This window comes from Cydia fagiglandana, chromosome 8, assembly GCF_963556715.1.
Source record: "Cydia fagiglandana chromosome 8, ilCydFagi1.1, whole genome shotgun sequence".
In the NCBI taxonomy this organism is placed as follows: domain Eukaryota; kingdom Metazoa; phylum Arthropoda; class Insecta; order Lepidoptera; family Tortricidae; genus Cydia; species Cydia fagiglandana.
The window spans coordinates 8,170,329-8,192,155 of NC_085939.1; the positions used below are offsets into that span (position 1 = coordinate 8,170,329).

The 21,827-nt window shown below is 37.6% G+C and overlaps 1 protein-coding gene across 1 annotated transcript in view; it reads left to right on the forward strand.

The window, feature by feature from the left end:
* Window positions 1-255: 255 nt before the first annotated feature.
* Window positions 256-21,827, forward strand: part of LOC134666577 (uncharacterized) — a 29,652-nt gene continuing 8,080 nt past the window's right edge. The window contains exons 1-7 of the mRNA XM_063523778.1: window positions 256-1,953; window positions 7,298-7,536; window positions 7,823-8,040; window positions 11,612-11,781; window positions 12,855-13,036; window positions 17,097-17,239; window positions 20,940-21,108. Coding sequence (XP_063379848.1) covers window positions 309-1,953; window positions 7,298-7,536; window positions 7,823-8,040; window positions 11,612-11,781; window positions 12,855-13,036; window positions 17,097-17,239; window positions 20,940-21,108 — 2,766 coding nt within the window. The 5' untranslated portion in view covers window positions 256-308. The remainder of the gene's footprint in view (window positions 1,954-7,297; window positions 7,537-7,822; window positions 8,041-11,611; window positions 11,782-12,854; window positions 13,037-17,096; window positions 17,240-20,939; window positions 21,109-21,827) is intronic.

The following is a 21,827-nucleotide window of genomic DNA, read 5'->3' on the forward strand; positions in this document are numbered from 1 at the left end:
AGTCGATCCATCCATCGGGACCGGACAATCGCCTTTGCAACACTATTTTTACGCCAATCTTGGCCTGTTGCCACCGTGCGTGCCCTCGCGCTACAAGACGCACCAAATCCAAACACAAAAAGCTCCTTTCCAATATAATTTCGAATTGGCTAAATAATCCTCCATAATCACATTACGATCTACGATCCGTCTTTATTTTCAACTATTCGCGTTTAGTTAACGTGTGATACAAATAAACTGTAACGTTTCTCGCTGAAACTTTCTCAGTCGGTTCGATGATGGCGCGGTGAGCGTCTCACGCGTCGGTCATGGCGCGTAACAGATGGACGCTAGCTCTAATTATAGTCTGCTTACCTATCCTGGCGACAGTGATAACCGCATTCCGTTTACGCGATTTACCTAGAAGTGTCGTTGATAGTGCAGACAAGTTTGCTAAACACAGTGTTAAAGATAGTGCCAAAAGTTACGAGGAACTGAAGAAAGCCGTAAGGGAGAAACAACAACTGATCAATCAGAAGGCCAACGCGAAATCGGGTTCTGTGTTGAATATAGACAGTGATAGTGCCGATGATGATGATGACGATGATGACGACGATTTTGATATCTTCAAAAGTAATGTTGATAAATCTAAAGTAAATTCTAAATTAAATATTGGAGAAAAATCATCTCTACCCAAAAATACAAAACAGCTTAAAGATGAAGACGTTGGAAAAAATAAAGCTAATAAGGGAAAAGTAGAAGAATTTACTAAGAAAGCCGAAGTAAACATCAGAGAGGAAACGAAAAGAGCTTATGAAAAGTCAAAATTGTTCCTTGAAGATAACGATGACGATGACGACGATGACGACGATGATGATGATGACGATGAAACTGACTCTAGTTTTATAAAGAAGCCTAAACCTATTGTAGTTAAAAAAGAAGGTTTATTAAAAGATAAAAGGAAAGAAGATATAAAAGACAAAGTCAAATCAACTATAAAGGTCGACTACAATGACGATGATGATGACGACGATGAAGACGACGACGATGATGATGATGATGATAAAGACTTTAAGAAAAAAACAGAAAAATCTACAGAGACTAAGAAAAAAGCTAACGTAAAGCAAAGTTCAAAGAAAATAGACGATATAACCAAATCAAACCCAGTTAAATCTAAGAAAGACAACAAGGATGATGATGATGATGACGACGACGACGACGACGACGACGATGATGATGATGATGATGATGAAGATGATATAAATTTAAAGAAGGATCTTAAACATAAGAGCTCTAGTTTGACAAAAGATGCCGTTGATAAATTAGTTCCGAAAAAAGATATAGATGCTCACAGTGTAAAAATGGATGAGAAAAAGGTCAAAGTAGATTCTAAACTTGAAGATAAGAAAGTGCTTTCTGTTAAAGAAACCAAACCTAGTGAACCTAAACTAAAATCAGGAGAAAGAGAAATTAATAAGCCGGAATCAAGAAAAGAAAAACCACCTGCGCCAGCTAAAAAGGAAGAAATTAAATCTAAAATTGAACTTCCAAAAAAGGAGGAACACAAAGAAGAATCTAAAAAGCATAAAGAATCTGTAATAGAACCTGCCAAGCCTAAAACATCTCCAAAACCTGAAGAAGGAAAAAAAGTTGAAAAGAAATCAGAATTAAAGAAAGCTGAGACTTCCAAGCATAAAGGCTCCGATGAGACCGTTGAAAAAAAGAAAAAAGAAAAAGATGGCAAAAATAAATCGAAGGAGTTGGACAACAGTGAACCTAAAACTATTAATATTATTGATCAATTGACAGATATGTTGTATCGACCAAATATGTTAGCCAGTGAATTTGAAGATTTTTACGCTTTTCTACCGACGTTCGCTCCCAATTTTTCAAGGATTCATAATCCAGAATGCAGACGGCATGGGCAAATCCTATTAAGGCAATTACGCGGGACGAAACTATGGGCTTTGAATAGTAAGTACGTAATTAAATAACTAACTTTTGTTCGAGGTTGCTGTGAAATAAATTTAATTGGATGATGAGAGTTTTACCGCAAATTTTAAACAATGCTAACATTCTTAATATAAGTTTTAGGGCTGCATGATGTATCAAAGTACTTGTACTAAAGTTAAGTGCGTAATTTAAACGAACGTGAATATTTCTTGTAAACTTGTTGAGAAGACGCATAAATATTATACCGTCAAGAGGAAGAGCTGCAAAAAACAACCTTATTTTGGTAAAAAATGCGATTAATCGTTATAATTTATACTATTGGAATAGCAGGCGTATTGTGGATAGTTTTATCCACGTGATAAAATAACTGTCAATTTTTAACATCGCGAGATAGAAAGTGACGGACACCGTTGTAACTCGCTGTCACGTAGACAAGAACGACCATCATATCCGTACAGAGTTGTTATTAGGATTTGCTTACATGATATAATTAATTATATATTTATTTATAAGCTGTTGCCCGCGACTTTGTACGCGTGAATTTGTATGTTGTTCCTATATATTCTACATGAGCATAAATCATTGTGCAGCATAGTACATAGTGTATTAATGACGGAAAACAAGAATTTACGAACGAGTGTGAATGACCCAAAGCCGAAGGCAAGGGCTTCATTAACACGTGTTCGTAATTCCTGTACGTACCGCCCGTGCACACACGTGGAAAAAATAAAACTCGTACCTAATTTCGGACTTCCATTATAGCCCTAGGTTGAAATTTAGGATTTATGGACCGCATAGCCTAAAAAACAAGTGTGATGAAAAAATAAGATGAAGTTTCAAGTCTCGCACAAAAAAAGTTTACTTACCCAATACAAACTTTCAACCCCTTTTTTCCTCTTGGGGAATAAATTAATAATCATACTTAAACGCTGAAATTGCTTTCCTTGTTTTATAATATTGTGTATATCAACGAAGTTTCAAATGATTTACCCAATACAAACTTTCAACATTTTTAACCCCCTTAAGGATGAATTAAAAAAAACTTATAGTAACATTCCATTTCTGACCTGCCTGTTGTCTGGATTTAATCAATTGTACTTTTCTTTTGTATCTTTTTACTGAGGTGTGCCAATAAAGAGTATTCTATTTATCTATCTATCTAGTGAATCTCTAATTCATTTATTAGGATTTGCTTACATGATATAATTAATTATATATTTATTTATAAGCTGTTGCCCGCGACTTTGTACGCGTGAATTAGTATGTTGTTCCTATATATTCTACATGAGCATAAATCATTGTGCAGCATAGTACATAGTGTATTAATGACGGAAAACAAAAATTTACGAACGAGTGAGAATGACCCAAAGCCGAAGGCAAGGGCTTCATTAACACGTGTTCGTAATTCCTGTACGTACCGCCCGTGGCACACACGTGGAAATAATAAAACTCGTACCTAATTTCGGACTTCCATTATAGCCCTAGGTTGAAATTTAGGATTTATGGACCGCATAGCCTAACAAGTGTGATAAAAAAATACTATGATTTATTAAGAAGTTTCAAATCTCGCACAAAAAAGTTTACTTACCCAATACAAACTTTCAACCCCTTTTTTCCTCTTGGGGAATAAATAAATAATCATACTTAAATGCTGAAATTGCTTTCCTTGTTTTATAATATTGTGTATATCAACGAAGTTTCAAATTATTTACCCAATACAAACTTTCAACACATTTTTAACCCCCTTGGGGATGAATTAAAAAAACTTATAGTAACATTCCATTTCTGACCGCAGCTGCACTATACTGAACGCGTCGGTGTAATTGTCAATTTCCATTTCCTGTCACCTTTATATTACTTTTCTTGTATTCTAATAACATGCCTTTATACTTAGTTTACTTTCTATCAAATCGTCCACTACGAAAATGTTCGATCTTTGCCACCTTCTGGGATGAATTTTCAACTACGCTGAAATTGCTTTTTTATATTTTAAAAAAATACCTTTAGACGTTGTTTCAAGTCAGGCCTTGTACACTTTTCTTTCGTATTTGACATCAATTTTAGTTTATCGAGTTTCCATGTTTTCGATCTCGTCTCTTTCTTATACTTAATTTTTTGGGTACCTAGGCAAGATGACAATCGTTTGTGCTTCGACAACGCTGTCTGTCTCTCTATCACTCTTCCATATTAGTGCGATAGAGAGACAGATAGTGTTTCGTTGTCGTTGTGCAAATAATTGTCATCTAGGCTAGTCAGTAAGCGCATCGCAATTATAAAAATAACTACTATCCTTACTCTTTAATTCGATATTTGTTTCACTTCTTAGCTCTCTAAATGACAGCTGACAAAATTAAATATCATGCAGATAGTTGGCATTATAATTTTTAGTGTTCCGTACAAAACTTTGTTCATGGAACACTTATGGGATCTCTTCGGTCTTGCAAATAAGTTAAATGCGTTTTTCTCAGAGACCGTTTGAAGTAGATACCTAAAATTTGGAACAGTTATAGCAATTACCACCACTCATTGTAAATAAGTCAAAACTGCTTATTTCTTATTTTAGGTACATGTTATAGTGTGTCGTAGCTTGTATTGCCCCGCCTCGTATTTTGCGCCAAGCCAATATACTGGCTTATATTTCATTGACACTAAATTATTGGTGTGCGTGAGATCAATGAGACAGATATCATATCAAAGAATTTGGAGAATGACTCCAGAGCAGCATTTCCCAACGTATGGGTAGCGCGAGCGAATATTATGCATATAAATATGCCAAATGGTGAAATGATGATTCAGATGGGTCTCAATCCAGTAAACTTTGGTAACCACAAGTTACTAGCGTTTCTTCGACATGCCTGCGTAGTACATTACAACGGCTATTTATTTATAGTGGCACTGTTTCGACCGTTTCGGCAACAGATGTTGCGCGGGGAAAAATCATAAATAACCATACCACGGTTAGTTTCAAGGTTTGCCCTAGCTTATAAATTTGCTCACGACCGCAGTCCTCGAATAATATCCAAAGTGATACGGGAGACGTGAGCAGGATTACCTTATGAATTCAGTAAATTATTTACGACATGCATGATCGCTCTACAATTAGAATACTGCCGTCAAACGTCAAATACATACCATACCTACTCGATTAGATGAGGTCATCCATTAATTACATCACACGTTTGGGGGGGTCAAGAAAATGTGCCATGTTGTGACAGGGGGACGGGGGGAGTCACAAACTTTGTGACGTCACTTTAACTAATTTAAATTATTTCATTTGCTGTGGTACAGTTAAATAACAATTTTTTGGAACAACAATCATTTTTATTTGTTTAATTTGCTTTTCTAATCAGTTTTGGGTTATAAAATTACTACGTAGGTAATAAAAAATCAAAAATATTCAAAAATATTTTGATAAAATATTAATAATAGGTACAACCTACTTTATTCGATTTGCCGATTTCGTTGAAGCAATGAGGCGCGGAGGGGTCAAAAACCCTAGAAAATCGTGTAATTAATCGATGACCCCTATGCTTTTTCATTGGGTTATTATTAATTTATTACTATAGAGAAGCCATACTAATAAATGAAATTGTCGCAATCGCAACCTGTACAGTCAGCAGCGGAGGTTACTAAGCGGGCGAGGTGTCAAAATTTAATTATAAACCTCAGGGTCCATCATCTGATGTTAAAAAAAGTGTGACGATACTTATGATATCATAATTGTTTTTATCCCATTGTTTCATCTGTCGGCTAAACTGCAATAGTTCACATATTAGTATAAATGAAAACAATTCATATATACACCGTGTTTTTTTTAATTACCGTTAATTTCAAGGGTGCATTCCTGAGCTTAAATCAAGTAACTTTCTCAAAGACACCGATATTCTAATTAACTCCATTTCGGAGATATTCAATAATTGTTTTTTTTATAAGGCCTCTACAAGCGTGTACAGTTGCCTTAGGGCCGGTTTACATATTAATTAGTGTTTAGAATGAGTTCATACATTTGCTACTAAACTTAAGTAGGTACAATCTCGGTCGATCGATATTCGAAATGACATTGATATGTCAAAAATTTCAATTGTTTGGTTGAGTTAAATGTAACAACCCCGTATTACAACTACGCTATATGCTTCATTTAATTACCTTTTAAACTTAAATATTTTTTTTAAAAAAGCAAAAAAAAACCTTTTTTTTTTTAAATTAACTATTCCAATTAGTTTTCTTAAACGTACTTAACCATACCCCGAAGTTAACGGAATTCAATAAAAACACGGTGTATAATTATATATGGCCATGCACTTTTGCCGCTTGTTGTATACTCAGCTGTTATCCATGGAATTTTGCAGCTCGCTGTACGTTTTTGATTTAAGATTTCAATTTCATACCCTTGCAATTTTCAGTACCCACTGTTTTGTCTATCGATGCGACGATTTCTGAGACACGTCAAGAAAAATCTTGGCACCATTAAAACATGTTACACTTCATATAAAAAAAATACAGATGTCCACATGTCATTGTTTTAAGAGCTCATTCACCTTTACAAGCTGTGACCTTGAGCTGTCAGCTAGGTTATGCATAATATGTAGGTACTTATATTAGTATAACCAAAGAGAATATATAGTACGAAGTTATATATGTCTTTGGTATAACTATGAAGTATAATTAACGATGTTTTATGTCACATTGTAACTGTTCCAATCTAAAGAGCCTTATGGGCATTGAGTGAGGAAAATTATACTCCATTTTGCTTTTACAACAAATAGTTACACTTACACCAACTCAACGCTATTGCGTGTAGCTCCCAAAGGACCGCAAACTGAGTAGTGTCTTTTCAAACATAAAACTTTATAACTAGACTTTACGCTTTAATACATAAGGTTTATAATAGTAAGTATCTCAACGGAAATAAAAGCTATATAGTGTCAGAGCTGATTGGTATAACAAGAGTAGTCTGTGTCGTCTAACTTCTAACAAATATTTCGCATTCAAACAAGAAAAGCTAGTACAGATATAGTGCATAATTTTGTGTTCCATCGTATTTTTCCGGAAACGTTCGTATTTTTCATGTTACTTCAGTCAATATCGGTGCTTATTGTACCGAGACTGACTGATGAAATAGCAAGACACGTTTCCGTGAAAATACGATGCAAAATAATTATGCACTACATCTGTATCTCGAAAATTAACCAGGATATTAAGCGATGGGCAGTCCGTAATTCAAAAGAACATCGTACTGTACGATGAAGACGACGTACGATAAAAATAGATGTACGATTCGTACATCAATTTTTATAATGTTCGGAGATTACTCTTTTTAGTCTTTATATTATGTTAGTGTACTAACTAACATTTATAATTCCAGTGCTAGACGCGTCAGCGAAAATTCCCTCGGGCATCCTTCAAGGCAACGGCATTCAACTGGGCGACTTCGACCAGTGTCTAGGAAGTAGGGCACGCGTCCAGCTGGAGACCGGAAGTGTGGTGAAGGTCCAGGGGAAGTACTGCTTGGCACGGCTGGACGTGAAGGCGGAACACCAAGAGCTGGAGGTGCCAGTGCACCTGGCCCAGGCCAAAAACCTGATCAGGAGCCGGATAGATGATGTGAGTTTTAGTATTAGTGTTGGAGGTCTGTTGGCCGATATGTCATGTGGAAATGATCAACTACTACAAAAGTTTAATGGACAAGGGTAAACCTGAATCTAGTTTTCGGATAAATCGGAATATTATTCGATTCAAAACAGCCGTAAAGTGGGCGGGTTGGGCTACGATGTTTGAATTGATTCTCGGGCCAGTTTCTTCTGCTTTCATTTTTATTTATCTTCTACCAACGGCTGCTTGAGATAAAATCATGCATTATAGATACTAAGTCATATCATAATTCGTTCAGCCAGGTCACTTCGTGCCGCGTTTCTCTACGCTGAGCTGGGGGGTTTGCGTGCCCTCGCCCTGCAACCCTGAGGATGCCGAGGTGGTCATCAAGGATTCTCTCAAGCACTACCAGCACACCAGCGGCCTGGTCATCAAGGTCAAGATTGACGAGAGGGACTGCCACATCCACGAATCATCATGGGACGAGTGGTTTGAGCTTCCGACAGTGCTGACGTTGTGAGTCATTAAGAATTTTAAAACCCGGCCAAGTGCGTATCGGACTCGCGCACGAAGGGTTCCGTACCATTACGCAAAATACGGTAAAAAATCACGTTTGTTGTATGAAATATTTATTTTTAGTATTTGTTGTTATAGCGGCATGCCGCACCGGCACAGAAATACATCGCCGTGTGCCTGCTATACGGCCACAATTCAAAATTTTTGATTTTCTGGATTATTGCAGATTCGTATTCAAAATTGTTCAATTTACGACCTTATTTCGAGAGCCATAGCAAAAAAGGTCTTTAAGAGCCTTTTTCTCACAAGTGGCCTTATGGATTTGACCATAAATTGTCAGACAATTCCCTGCAATACAGCCAATACTTTTGAGTTGTGGCTATATAGCACACGTTTTAAATGAAGCTTTTGAGTTGCGTCCTAGAAAATAATAATTAGCTGAGTTACACATATTATTATTATCGCGTACAGTGATCTTGTTCCTATCAAAGTTGATATAAGTTCAAAAACTAAAACCCGACTACTGCAAATCGCGCTCTAAAAAGTATGAAACAAGATAGAATTCTTATCTGAAGTTATCAAACAGGAAATATTATAAAATGTTATAATTTTTTTAATAAAAAAATACAACGTAATAAAATTTACTACATTTTTGATATATTTACAGAGATATTCAAAGGATCGCGGTGCATGGTCGTATGCCACGATTATAAACTTTAAGGTAGCCACATTACCTTACGACCGCAGCTATCCTCTGAATCTCTGTAAAAATATAAATAATGTAGTAAATTATACATATTACGTTGTATTTTTTTATTAAAAAAATTATAACATTTATAATATTTCCTGTTTGATAACTTCAGATAAGAATTCTATCTTGTTTCATACTTTTAGAGCGCGATTTGCAGTAGTTGGGTTTTAGTTTTTGAACTTATTTTTTATATAATTAATTTTGGGGTCATGACTTCGTTACTAACTATTCGAAGTCACTTTATATTACTTTTTCGAGGGCATCCCCAGTACAGAAATGCACGCAGAGCGCCACATATATCAGGCTGCGCCATCCTTTGGCATGGAGGCGCTTTCGGCGCCCAGCTTTGGAACGTGTACAGTGCGCCTCCTACGTCGGGCTACGCCCGACTCTATTACTATGAGGGCGCCGAAGGCGCCCGGCTTTGGAACGCGTAGAGCGTGTCTTGTACGTCGGGCTACGCCTGACTCTTTTAGTATGAGGGCGCCAAAGGCGCCCGGCTTTGGAACGCGTAGAGCGAGCTTCGTACGTCGGGCTACGCCCGACTCTTTTAGTATGAGGGTGCCTTCGGCGCCCGGCTTTGGAACGCGTACAGCGAGCTTCGTACGTCGGGCTACGCCCGACTCTTTTATTCGGCCCGGCTTTGAACGCATACAGTGCGCCTCGTACGACGACGGGCTACGCCCGACGCGTTGAGTATGAGGGCGCCGAAGGCGCCCGGCTTTGGAACACGTACAGTGTGCCCGTACGTCTTTTGTACGGCTGTTTCATGCATTTGCCTGGATTTGGTAAGCGTCCAGCGTGTCACGTATGTCGACACTTTTAGTATGAGAAAGTCGAAGTCGCCTGGCTTTGGACTGCTTGCAGCGCGCCACGTACGACGGGCTACGCCCGACTCTTCTAGTATGAGGGCGCCGAAGGCACCCGGCTTTGGAACGCGTACAGCGAGCTTCGTACGTCTCTTGTACGGCTGTTTCATACATTTTGGCTGATCTGGACTTCTATACCTATTCACGTTATAAAATATTGCAGGTCATTAAAAAAACACTATGTTTATAGCGGCCAAACAAATTTATTTTGCAAATACCTTCTTGTATCGCCGTAGTCGGGTAATACGCGGATAGAATCCAGAGCGCTTGTAGATTCGTAGTTCGAATTACCTACCCGATAAATTAATGTTTCATCGGGTGCATGCAAGCAAAGCCGGGTGCAAAAGCTAACAATATTTATATATTTGAAATGTGCTAACTGAGCTCTTTCAAATGATATACATCACGTAATCATTACTTATTTTTATTTTTTTCGTTCGTGACTTTATGACCTCTAGAGGACGCCTTGTTCATTTTTTTGTGACTTCATATAGCCTATAACCAGCGGACGATTAAGATAATTCGAATGACATATCGTTTGTCAAATTATAATGTGTACTTTAGAAGTTATGAGGGAACAAATGAACATACATACATACATACCCACATACATACCGGTCAAAATCATAACCCTCCTTTTGCGTTTGCCGTAGTCGGGTAAAAATAAAGGGATTTTAACTATTTTGGTGTTTTTATTTATATTTGCATGGTAACCTTTATCCAATAATTTTGCATCTCAAAATCTTTAAAAAACGTTTCTGCAATACGGCCACAACTCTAAATACCTGTCTTTCGGGCCTTGTGTCTTAAAAAATATACATTTCTTTTAAAAAGTGGCGTGGTCATAAGGAGGGTTATATCATTCCGAGTAAAAAAAGCTAAATTTTAAATTCATAGACCTAAAACTAAAGGAGTAAGATCCTATTAAACACCCTGAACTATATTCTCACAACTTTGAGACGCGATATCTCGAAAAAACGGTTTTTTGAGATGTGGCAGTGTAGCAGGCACACGGCGACATCATCTGTGAAAATTTCAACTGCCTAGCTATGACGGTTCATGAGATACAACCTGGTGACAGATAGACAGACAGACAGACGGACAGCGGAGTCTTAGTAATAGGGTCCCGTTTTTACCCTTTGGGTACGAAACCCTAAAAAGCAATTGAAGACATTCTTTCATTATTGGTCAGAACTTTACAAATTTTCTTGTAAATAATTGTAAAAAACGTCTTTGTTTACAAAATTAATTACGACTCGGGATAAAGTTTCTGCCGTTTCTGACATTAGTAAATTTATTAGTTAGCGGCAATCAATGTGTCACTGTTAGCATGTTAAACTACTTATAAGGGACCACTGAGTTATTTATTTGGGTAGGTATTCGGCGGTTGCCAATTGTTACAATGTTTACACTATTGTAGGCATTAGATTTAGTATACTTTTTTTTTCTGTAAGGAAAACATTCGTGAGTAAACCGGACTATTTGATCTCAATAAGTCTAGTTTACTCTATGGGTTGGAAGGTCAGATGGCAGTCGCTTTCGTAAAAAACTAGTGTAATTCTTGGGATTAATTGCCAAGCGAACCCCAAGCTCCCATGAGCCGTGGCAAAATGCCGGGACAATGCGAGGAAGAAGATTAGATTTAGTATACTAGCAAAGATTATGATGTGTTTTGTGGTTTAGTAACCAAATGTTAATAACTTGAATTGCAAGATTTATGCATTACACGGAATCCGGAAACCGCATGGTATAGGTTACATTTTGGTGACGATGTTACTATAGACCGACCCACCCCGCCGCCGTACGCCTGCCGCCCGCACCTTCTCCGCCCCCCTTAGTCGTCCTACATCGTCGCCCCCGTACCGCGCAGGCGAGGACTCATTTAAGCGGTCGGTCGGTCTATAGTTTGATTTTATTTAGGTACTAGTTTGATTTTGTATGCTGCTCGCAGGTCGTTCTACGCCATCATCCTTCTCCTGGTCTTCGTGGCCACCGTCCAGGACTATCTGTCTAGTGGAAGCTCTGAGGAGCTGCCAACCGAAGATGCCGACGACAAGGCCGAGTGCGACCAGGAGGCCGAAGAAGGAGAAAAAGATAAAGACGATGCACCTAAATCTACAGGTGGATGTTTTTTCGACTTCACTTAGCATATCATGTGTTATTCTTAATATCTGGGAGACCGAGCTTTGCTCGGAAAACATATATAAACTCAAAAATGCGCGTTTTCCCTAGCTAGCTAGATCTATTTTTCGGCCCCGAAAACCCCATATACCAAATTACATCGAAATCGTTAGAGCCGTTTCCGAGATCCCCGAAATATATATAAATAAAAATATAAAGATACAAGAATTGCTACTTTAAAGGTATTAGATATCCTGCACCTCAATTATTTTCGGTTTGGCCCATAAATTTTCTGGGTTTTAAGTAGATATTAGCCCGAGTTTTATTCCATTTTTTTCTACTATGAAATAAATAAGAAAGCAAATACAAAATATTTAGTTAAGTAAATATTTCAGCCCGATGAAATGCTGTAAATTCTTAAGGACTGACATTGAAAAGACCTAAACATATATACGAACATGTGTAACCAAAAGGAATGTCGAAACAGTCCAATGCTACCCTAGGTCAAGTTTACACCTCAAGAATCTATTGACAGAAAACAATAAGAATTGACCCTTCAGTAGTTGCAACAGCTTAAGCAGTAGGTACGCGTACTCGTAGGTAATTTATGCTAAGTAATTAACACATTGTACCTACTGTGCATTAAATCGAATATATTGATATTAATTGTAAAATTCTGAAGATCAGTGTAATTAGAACTGTTTTAACTTTATCAATAACACTTAATATCTTAGAACATCATGTAAACGGCGGTAGAAAGAGTAGCATGATCATAGAGACAACCGAAAAGGCACCCTAAGTGGTTTAAACAATTCTCTTTCTTCCTAGCTATCTATCCCACATAGTGGTGGGGTCAGCTTTCCTGCTTATCTTTCTCCCCTTCGCCCCGTCCTCGACATCGTCCTCGGATGACTTGCACTCACTCATGTCCTTTAGCACTATATCCTTCCATCTTGTTCTGGGTCTGCCCCAAGATCTTCGACCTGGGATGGAAAGTTGTAGTGCCAAATTACCTACGTAGTCAGAAGGCCTTCTTTTTACGTCGTTTTAACAGTTACGTTCTTTATTTTCAGATAGTTTCCTCAGTTCTTTCTCCCTGTACAGTACGCTGAAGAAGCTCACCGCGCCAGGCTCCAACGACGAGATATCCTGCATCCACGGCATCAGGGGGCTGGCAACTATCGCCCTGCTGGTCGCCCACAAGTTTTTACCGGTCGCCGTTACGCCCTACAATAATCGGTTGAAGATTACAGAGGTGTGTAATATTGTGTTGCGAGCACTAAAAAATGGTAGCTAAATCCTCTTTTGGACTTAGTTGTGTGTTGCTAAATTGCATGCAAACGACAACTTATCTCTTTGATGATCTGAACAAAAAATAAATTATAAATAGACGGGATTAAACAAACGTCAAAACGAATTAAGTAAAGCGTTTGCAAATTGCAAACCTTATCTGATCACTTCACTAAACTTGTAGGTACATACAATAAAATTTAATTGCTACCTACGTTTTTGCCTAATAAAAATAAGTCACTGGAAAACGCATTCAATTGTACGCTCGGCTCGTCCTCGCGCTACAAATCACAAATACAAATAGAAACTAGTTTTCCAATTCCAAATTGGATAAATGTAGTCGCAACTCGCGTATCGTAATCTGACTTCAAAGAGCCTATTTTGTTACGGCTCCATAGCCAAAATTGTTAGACGTCATAATTATCCGCCTGCACGTATCAAAAATTATAAGGTAGATTTGATTGAAATTTAGAACATAACTATAGGTGTAGAGGTATAATTTAGGTACGCCGCTATAGGTACTAAGTTTTGAAGTTAAAATTAAAAAGTATATATTATTTATTTTTAATGTGATTTAAACTTCATGAATTAATTGTTAATCGCGTTAATTAAATTAATTTCTACCGCAAATGTCGAAATTGACGTAGCTGCCCGGATTTTTGTATCTTGCTTTATGGAGGTATCTTCTAATCTGTTGTCCTGACCTGACTCTCACTTTCGAGCGTGCTCCATCTAAAGAATTGGGTTCATTAAATCCCCGATGTCGCACCTAATACGATTGGCAAGCTGCCAAGCTTGTTCTAGCGTATGACGCATCGGCGGCACATTTTTAATTGCTATGCCATTGTAAATATACGATGGTATTGTATTGTAATTATTGATTGTAGTGGTTTATTGTCTTGCATACTGAACTACCTTACTTATCAGCTAGCCATACACGCACGGATTTGTAAGTCAGATCTGTCGGAAAGATTCGTTCGCCGGACACATCCGTCCATGTATGGGGATATGGACAGGGTTAATCAAACTCATTAGATAAGTAAATAAAAACATATTTATTTGTCTGTATTTCTAAATGTTTATCAGAACCAGAATACCCCATGTGGTCATATATGGTCTACTATTTACTTTATCCTAATAATGGCTTCGTTTTATCGGAAAGTAGGTAGTCCGACTCAAGTAAGCCCGAAAGGATTTGTAAGTTAGATCTGTCTGAAAGATTCGTTCGCCGGACACATCCGTCCATGTATGGGGATATGGACAGGGTTAATCAAACGCATTATAAGTAAATAAAAACATATTTATTTGTCTGTATTTCTAAATGTTTATCAGAACCAGAATACCCCATGTGGTCATATTATATGGTCTACTATTTACTTTATCCTAATAATGGCTTCGTTTTATCGGAAAGTAAGTAGTCCCACTCAAATAAGCCCGAACGGCTTTGTAAGTTAGATATGTCTGAAAGATTCGTTCGCCGGACGGGTGCATTACATTTGTTATAATTACTTTTCATATATTATAGTTTGATATATCGTTATTTTGAATAACGTAATAAATGGCATACTACCGTAATACCTAATTAACGGTATACATAATGTTATTATTGGTATAATGGTCATAAGGTATATTAACACTTCGTCTAATATACATTGCCATAATTATTACATACTCTAAAGCACATTATTTGTTATAACAAGTGACATCACATAATTATTTATATGGCATAATAGTTGCTTGGCATAAATGGGTTAGGTTAGGTTGGAACTGCGACTCCGCACAAACGAATAACTACCTAACAAAAGGAGGGTTAGGTTAGATTAGAACTTTGACCCTCCGTAGAATAAAATACTCGAGCAAAAAAAGTGGTTTAGGTTAGGTTTGAACTGCGGCCCCCGCAGAACGAAAACCGTGAAGAAATTGGTTCGGTTAGGTTAGAACTGCGACCTCCCTAAAATGAAATAGCTAGCAAAAGCAGTAGGTCTGACTAAAAAGTAAGTAAAACTACGTTATCAGTAAAAGAAATATGTCAAAAAAATGTTATACAATATATATATTTATACTTGACAAAATTGTATGAAGTATTACGTTATACAAAAATATAATATAACAAATGTAATTATAAAATATATCTATATACTATTTGAAAATTATATTACATTAGGCATTATATCAATGACAGTTTAGATGAAATCATAATATAATAAAGGAAACGTATAATAAAAATTACATTATAACATACAATAATATATCAAGTGGCGTTATAACAAATGTATGATAGTTTTTTTATAATTATATTAACCATTACACACCCTCGCCGGACACATCCGTCCATGTATGGGGATATGGACAGGGTTAATCAAACTCATTCGATAAGTAAATAAAAACATATTTATTTGTCTGTATTTCTAAATGTTTATCAGAACCAGAATACCCCATGTGGTCATATATGGTCTACTATTTACTTTATCCTAATAATGGCTTCGTTTTATCGGAAAGTAAGTAGTCCAACTCAAATAAGCCCGAACGGCTTTGTAAGTTAGATATGTCTGAAAGATTCGTTCGCCGGACACATCCGTCAACGTATGGGGATATGGACAGAGGTAATCAAACTGATTAGGTAAGTAATTAAATACAAATTAAAACATATTTATTGGTCTGCATTTCAATATAATGTTTATCTGAATCAGAATACCCCACGTGGTCTTATATGGTTTACACTGATTTAAACTTTCACGATTATTAAACATTATCAAACTGCACAACGGGACTTAATCGCGTATTTAAGTTTTAAGATTTACCTCCGACGTTTCGAGGACGGCGTTGTCCCCGTGGTCTCGGAGAAGACTAATCGATTAAGCCCCGTCCCGTTTTGCAGTTTGATAATGTTATATGGTTTACTTTTTACATTTAACAAGTGGTGACAGGCAGCTAAAGTGGCCATAGATATGAGGCATTTATTACCCACAATCACATCTCGGTCTGGAACTGGAAAGGGTCGGAAATGAGCTATTAGTGACATTTTTGTAGATACATAGTTTCAAAAGACCTAGGGTTTGTTGTTCGCTTACATCAGGCGAAACGTACGCTATGGTACCTACCTACGCCGTTTGTCTACAAACGAAAATGTGTCGTAATATTCCAGCGGTTTTAAGATATGCGACGCCTTGCTACTACAACATACGACACATCATTCACTGCTTCATTGCTTTTATTTTTAGTGTAGGGTCTGATTTAAAGACAACATCATGTTTAGCTAGAGCCATTAAATAAAAAAGCTAAAACTGTAAAGTAATTAACTAATTAACTTAGAGGAATGCGTGAAAACTATTTAAATTTTTAATAACATTTTTAAGGCAGTTAAAAAGTATAAAACTAGTGACTCTGTGTGCTGTGGACCTCGAGATAAGCTTAAAAAAATTAAAAATACTTACTTCGTTGAGTAATTATCACGGCTAACTAACAATAGTCCTAAGTGCCATAGATTCTACTGCGGCTTAAGCTCTTTATGCCAATTATGGCTTGGTGAATTATTCTTTAATTTTAATATATGACATCCTATTTCGGTTTTTAAGTGAAATTATATCCTCTATGCAGCGTCACATCATCGTTTTCCAAGATTTCGGACCCTGCCTCATTATCATCATAATCACTTTTTAAGCCTCATGTCACGTGGTAGACTGTTGAGCCGATTCTGGGCTACTCTCATCTATCCACTCATCATTTGAAAACTAAAAGGTTGGAGGAATAATAAAATAAGTGTTCCGTGAACAAATAAATAAAAATCTTTTATATTAGACAAAGGAAAATAAATAAATTTTTATAATGTTTCTAACTTTCGCGCTTTGAACACATATTGACTCACATTTATAGAACGATAGACCCGTCTATAAATCTGAGTGTAAATAAAGTTTTGTACGTACTAAAAAGTAGGTAGGTACACGCGATAAAGTCCCGTTTTAGTTATAAATATTAAGTGTACAGTCGTGTTAGTTTTACTCAAAAAACCCAAATCTAAATTCCAGGTGGTAAGCTCGCCGCTGTGGTCGTGGTGCCGCGCCGGCTGGATATACACGGACTGTTTTCTGTTGCTGAGCGGTACTCTGACCGCCCACCGCATGTCGGCCGACGGCTCAGGACCGAGGAGGCTGTTTTCACGATATCTCAGGTACCTCCTCCTTGCTTCGTTCTCCTCAGTTCTGAGGGTCGTGCCCTTCTAGTAGAGCACATGATTACGTATTGCAGATTTCCAGCCTATCCGATCCCTTGCGACTTCTAAGGCATCATGGACCTTCATGGATAGCGATTTGCTAACCTGGTTGGCCCTTCGCGTTGGACTGCGGCCCCTTCTCTTTCCTTTTCTTTTCTTGTGTATCTCAGGTACACATGACAGATATAATATTTATGCGTGAACATATTATTTTCATGATTAAAAAAAAATACTATTAATTATGAACCAGCCTCCGCACACAGCTTAATCCGCGCAGAAGTTAACGACGTTCAACTCCATTTTCACCCCCTTAAGGAATGAATTTCAGAGAATCCTTTTTCGTCGTTTCTACTTTCAACATTTGTAGAATATATCTATCATGTTTAAAATTTAAAAATTCTGAGTCTGTGTGTTCCTAGGCTGTGTGTTATCACCATACGTCGGACTCCAGCGGGCATTTTCGTGGCATGTCAAAATGATAGGTAAGGTTCGCAAATCAATCAATTCACCTTCGAGTATTTGTACTTAGTATTTGGTACCTAGTATTTATAATGTGAAATTCCAAATATCATAGCAACTAACTGCGTTATTTATTTATAAACGTACTTGGACTACACATAAGTCAAAATGGCGAAAAAGTTCGTTTGGCTTTATCCGTCACTCAGACAATTGCAGCTGTGAGAAAGGAACAAAACAAATGAGTTAACTGGGCATGTCAAGTTCTATGAACACGGCTATGTTACAAATACTAGGTACATTATAATACTCGTAAGTTAAGATTTTTTTGTAAACCTTACCTTGCCCTCAAACTGCCCCCCATAGTCCGACGTTTGGTTATCACTTATCAGCCAGTAGGTATCTAAGTAACGGCATATCTAAAAGAGTAATCTTCTTTATTCGGTCGGGTGTTCTTAGGCAGATAACTTTAGGTTGATAACTTCACGCCAATAGGGGTCATCCATTAATTACGTCACACGTTTAGGGGGAGGGAGGGGGTCAAGAAAATGTGACATATTGTGACATGGGGGAGGGGGGAGACACAAACTTTGTGACGTCACTTTAACTTCATCAGTAACCGAAAATTTATTTAAATTATTTAGTTCGCTGTACATTTAAATAACAAGTTTTTAAAACGAAAATAGTTTTTAATCGTTTAATTTTCTTTCCTAAGCAGTTTTGGGTTATAAAATTACTAATATTTATAACGTCAAAAAATGTGACGTCACACTAGGGGGGGAGGGGTTTGCCAAATGTGACCAAGTGTGACAAGGGGGGGGGGGGAGGGGTCAAAAAACCTAGAAATTGGTGTGACGTAATTAATGGATAACCCCATATGTATATTATAATAGGTAATTAAATATTCTTGATTCAGTTAGCATTAATACACTAGTTTACGAAACAGGATGTTAATTTCAAAGCACATTGGAAGATTTAGTTTCCTACTAGAGTTATTAGCTCACTTGATTCCATCTTTCCGAACAAATGCTATTTAGAAAAGCGCAGGCGTTAAATTTCACATCAATAAACGAGTGACCTTATGTATCCAGACACCCAGTGGATTGGTACAATAACTTTACGCTAAAGCTAATTTTTATTCCCAACTCATGTCAGTTTCAGGCATGAAAAAGGACGGTGCCCGGCGCCGAAGTGAATTGGTGCTGAATTTTTGACAATGCATTTAGGTTTTATGGGGGTAGTGGCGTGGAAGGCTTGTCGTATATCTATCAAAATAAAGTATAAAGTTCACTGTTTGTATTAAATTAATAATATGTTTGTGAAATGTAATTTATTATTACTTAAATAAACCGACTCTTGTAGATGAAACTATTAAAATACGTTTTTACTTTTCGCGACAAGCCTTAAGTATAAGGTTTACTCGGGTAATTCCGAATGTCGAAAACTGTCGGATAATTCCGAAAAGAGACTTTTATTATGATGGAATTAAGGGTCATTTTCATGTGAATTTCGGAATTATCCGACATTCGGTGCTAACCTAACCTAATTAGCCTATATAGGTAATTAAAACTATTAAAATTTAGATTCCACCTTCAAAAGTAGGTATTGATAAGTTTTACAAGTACTTACCTACAGTCACCTGCAATAGTATGTTAGTCTTCGAAGGCAGCAGAAATATGAGATACGCTCTTGTGGGTCTACAAATAAGATCGTGTCAAATATTTTTGCGGCCATTGTTGTATAAAATATTATTGCAGGTGATTGGTAAAAAATAGAGAGTAATTCTTTAAGACGTAAAGATAGAACATCATCAAGCGAATTAACATCCAACAAGATTGTAAGATTTGTAAGTAAAATCTAGTTACTCTATTGACTTTAATACATTAATTAATTCAAGGGTTCATAAGGTTTTTTCCGATATTCCTCTGTTAAATTTGTTAAAACGCTGCCAATTTAAATTTACGACTGAGTAGGGCGCAACGAGATTAAGGCTGGCGTGTAGCCAACAAATGAAAATAAGGTCCACTTTAGTAGTAGGTAATTTCAATTATCCCATCTTGATACTACCAATCTTACGTACCGCACTTTGACATAGGATTTTATTTTAGTTCGAATTTTAAATAATATAAAGCGATCCTTGTGTGATGTAGGTTCAATTAGGTTTTAAGAAAATTCCTTGAAATAAATTATTAATTAACAGCAGGTAAAATTAAATAAAGTAGCTAAGTTTTTGGAAAATAAATACCTTAGTACTGTTTAAATTTACGGTAGGTATTCGCCCAAGCTATGCGAGTGGCGCAAGACCGGTCATTGTGGCACTCTTTGGGGGAGGCCTCTATGTCCAGCAGTGGACTAAAATTATTCTACAGACTCTATTGGGCTGATGATAAAAGTAACCTGAGAGTCTCTAGTGTCCAGTAACACGGATGATTTTTGCTTAAAAAAGATTTTCTTTTTGTGAACAAGTGAACTTACCTATAGCTTACGGAAGGCTAAATAATATTTATCTTGTGTGGATATGATGGTCGTTCTTGTCTACGTGACAGCATGATAAAACGGTCTTCGTCACTTTCTATACCACGGTGTTAAAAAGAGACAATTATTTTATCACGTGGATAAAGATGGATAAAGCCATCCATAATACGCCGGCTGGTCAATCTGCATGTTTGTCCAAAATTCCGCAGTGTCATAAAACGAAGGTTTCAACCAGAGTGACTAAACCGTGTTATGTCAACACGAAATTGTGGTGTACCGACGATATGTTCAAGACCGGTCATTGCAGAAATCCTTAGGGACTGCATTTGTCCGTACTTCTTGGATGGTCCTTCTTCTTCCTCGCGCTATCCCGACATTTTGCCACGGTTCATGGAAGCCTGGGGTCCGCTAGACAAGTACCTAATCCCAAGAATTGACGTATACACTAGTTTTTACGAAAGCGACTGCTATCTGACCTTCCAGCCCAGAGGGAAACCTAGGCATTATTGGGATTAGTCCAGTTTCCGCACGATGTTCTCCTTCTGCAAGCAACTGGTAAATATCAAATGATTATTTCGTACCTACCTACATAAGTTTCGAAAAACTCATTGGTACGTGCCGGGGTTTGAACCCGCGGCCTCCGGATTGAAAGTCGCACGCACTTACCTTTAGGCCACCAGCGCTTCTTGGATGGCATGGTACTGATATATATTTCATTAATTTCCAGACTGACCCCTGCCCTACTAGCTGTGGTCCTGTTCTACGCGTACGTCTGGGATAACATCTCCAATGGCCCCATGTGGGGCACCCTCGTCACCAGGAACGCCGAGATCTGCCAGGAGGGCTGGTGGTGGAACCTGCTCTACGTGCAGAACTGGTTCGGCTTCGAAGACATGGTGAGGGTTGCGTCACTGTTAGCTATGCATAAACTCAAAATCAGCATCATCATCATATCAGCCAGAGGACGTCCACTGCTGGACATAGGCCTCCCCCAAAGAGTGCCACAATGACCGGTTTTGCGCCACCCGCATCCAACGGACTCCCGCGACCTTCACCAGGTCATCAGTCCACCTTGTGGGGGGTCTACCCACGCTGCGCCTTCCAGTACGTGGTCGCCACTCGAGAACCTTTTCGCCCCAACGGCCATCGGTTCTACGGGCAATGTGAAACTCAAAATAAATAATAAATAAAAACACATCCTCTGAATCGCTACGCAATCCTGCACGTTGAATGTCAATGCTTATACGTTGAGCGAAATAAATAAAGTTAAAATAAACAATAAGTGTAAATGTAAACATAAAACACTAGGTCTATTTAAATAGCTTCCCGTTTGGGTCATAAAGGCATAAAGAATAGGTGCTGACCGTGACATCGGTAAGTATGTATTCTTCGTGAATCATTTCATATACATTTATCATTCCTTTGCTTCAAGTGTTGCAAATTGTGGCTTCGGAATAATGTGGCATACATTCGAACATTTGCCGTATCAGAATAATAACAAAAATGGAATGCTTGCTCTCGTTCACTACAGAGTGTAGTTACAAGTGTGCGAGTAACACAATGTAATGTTGAATCATATTGGTATCACATTAAGCATATTGCGTTTCTGAATAAG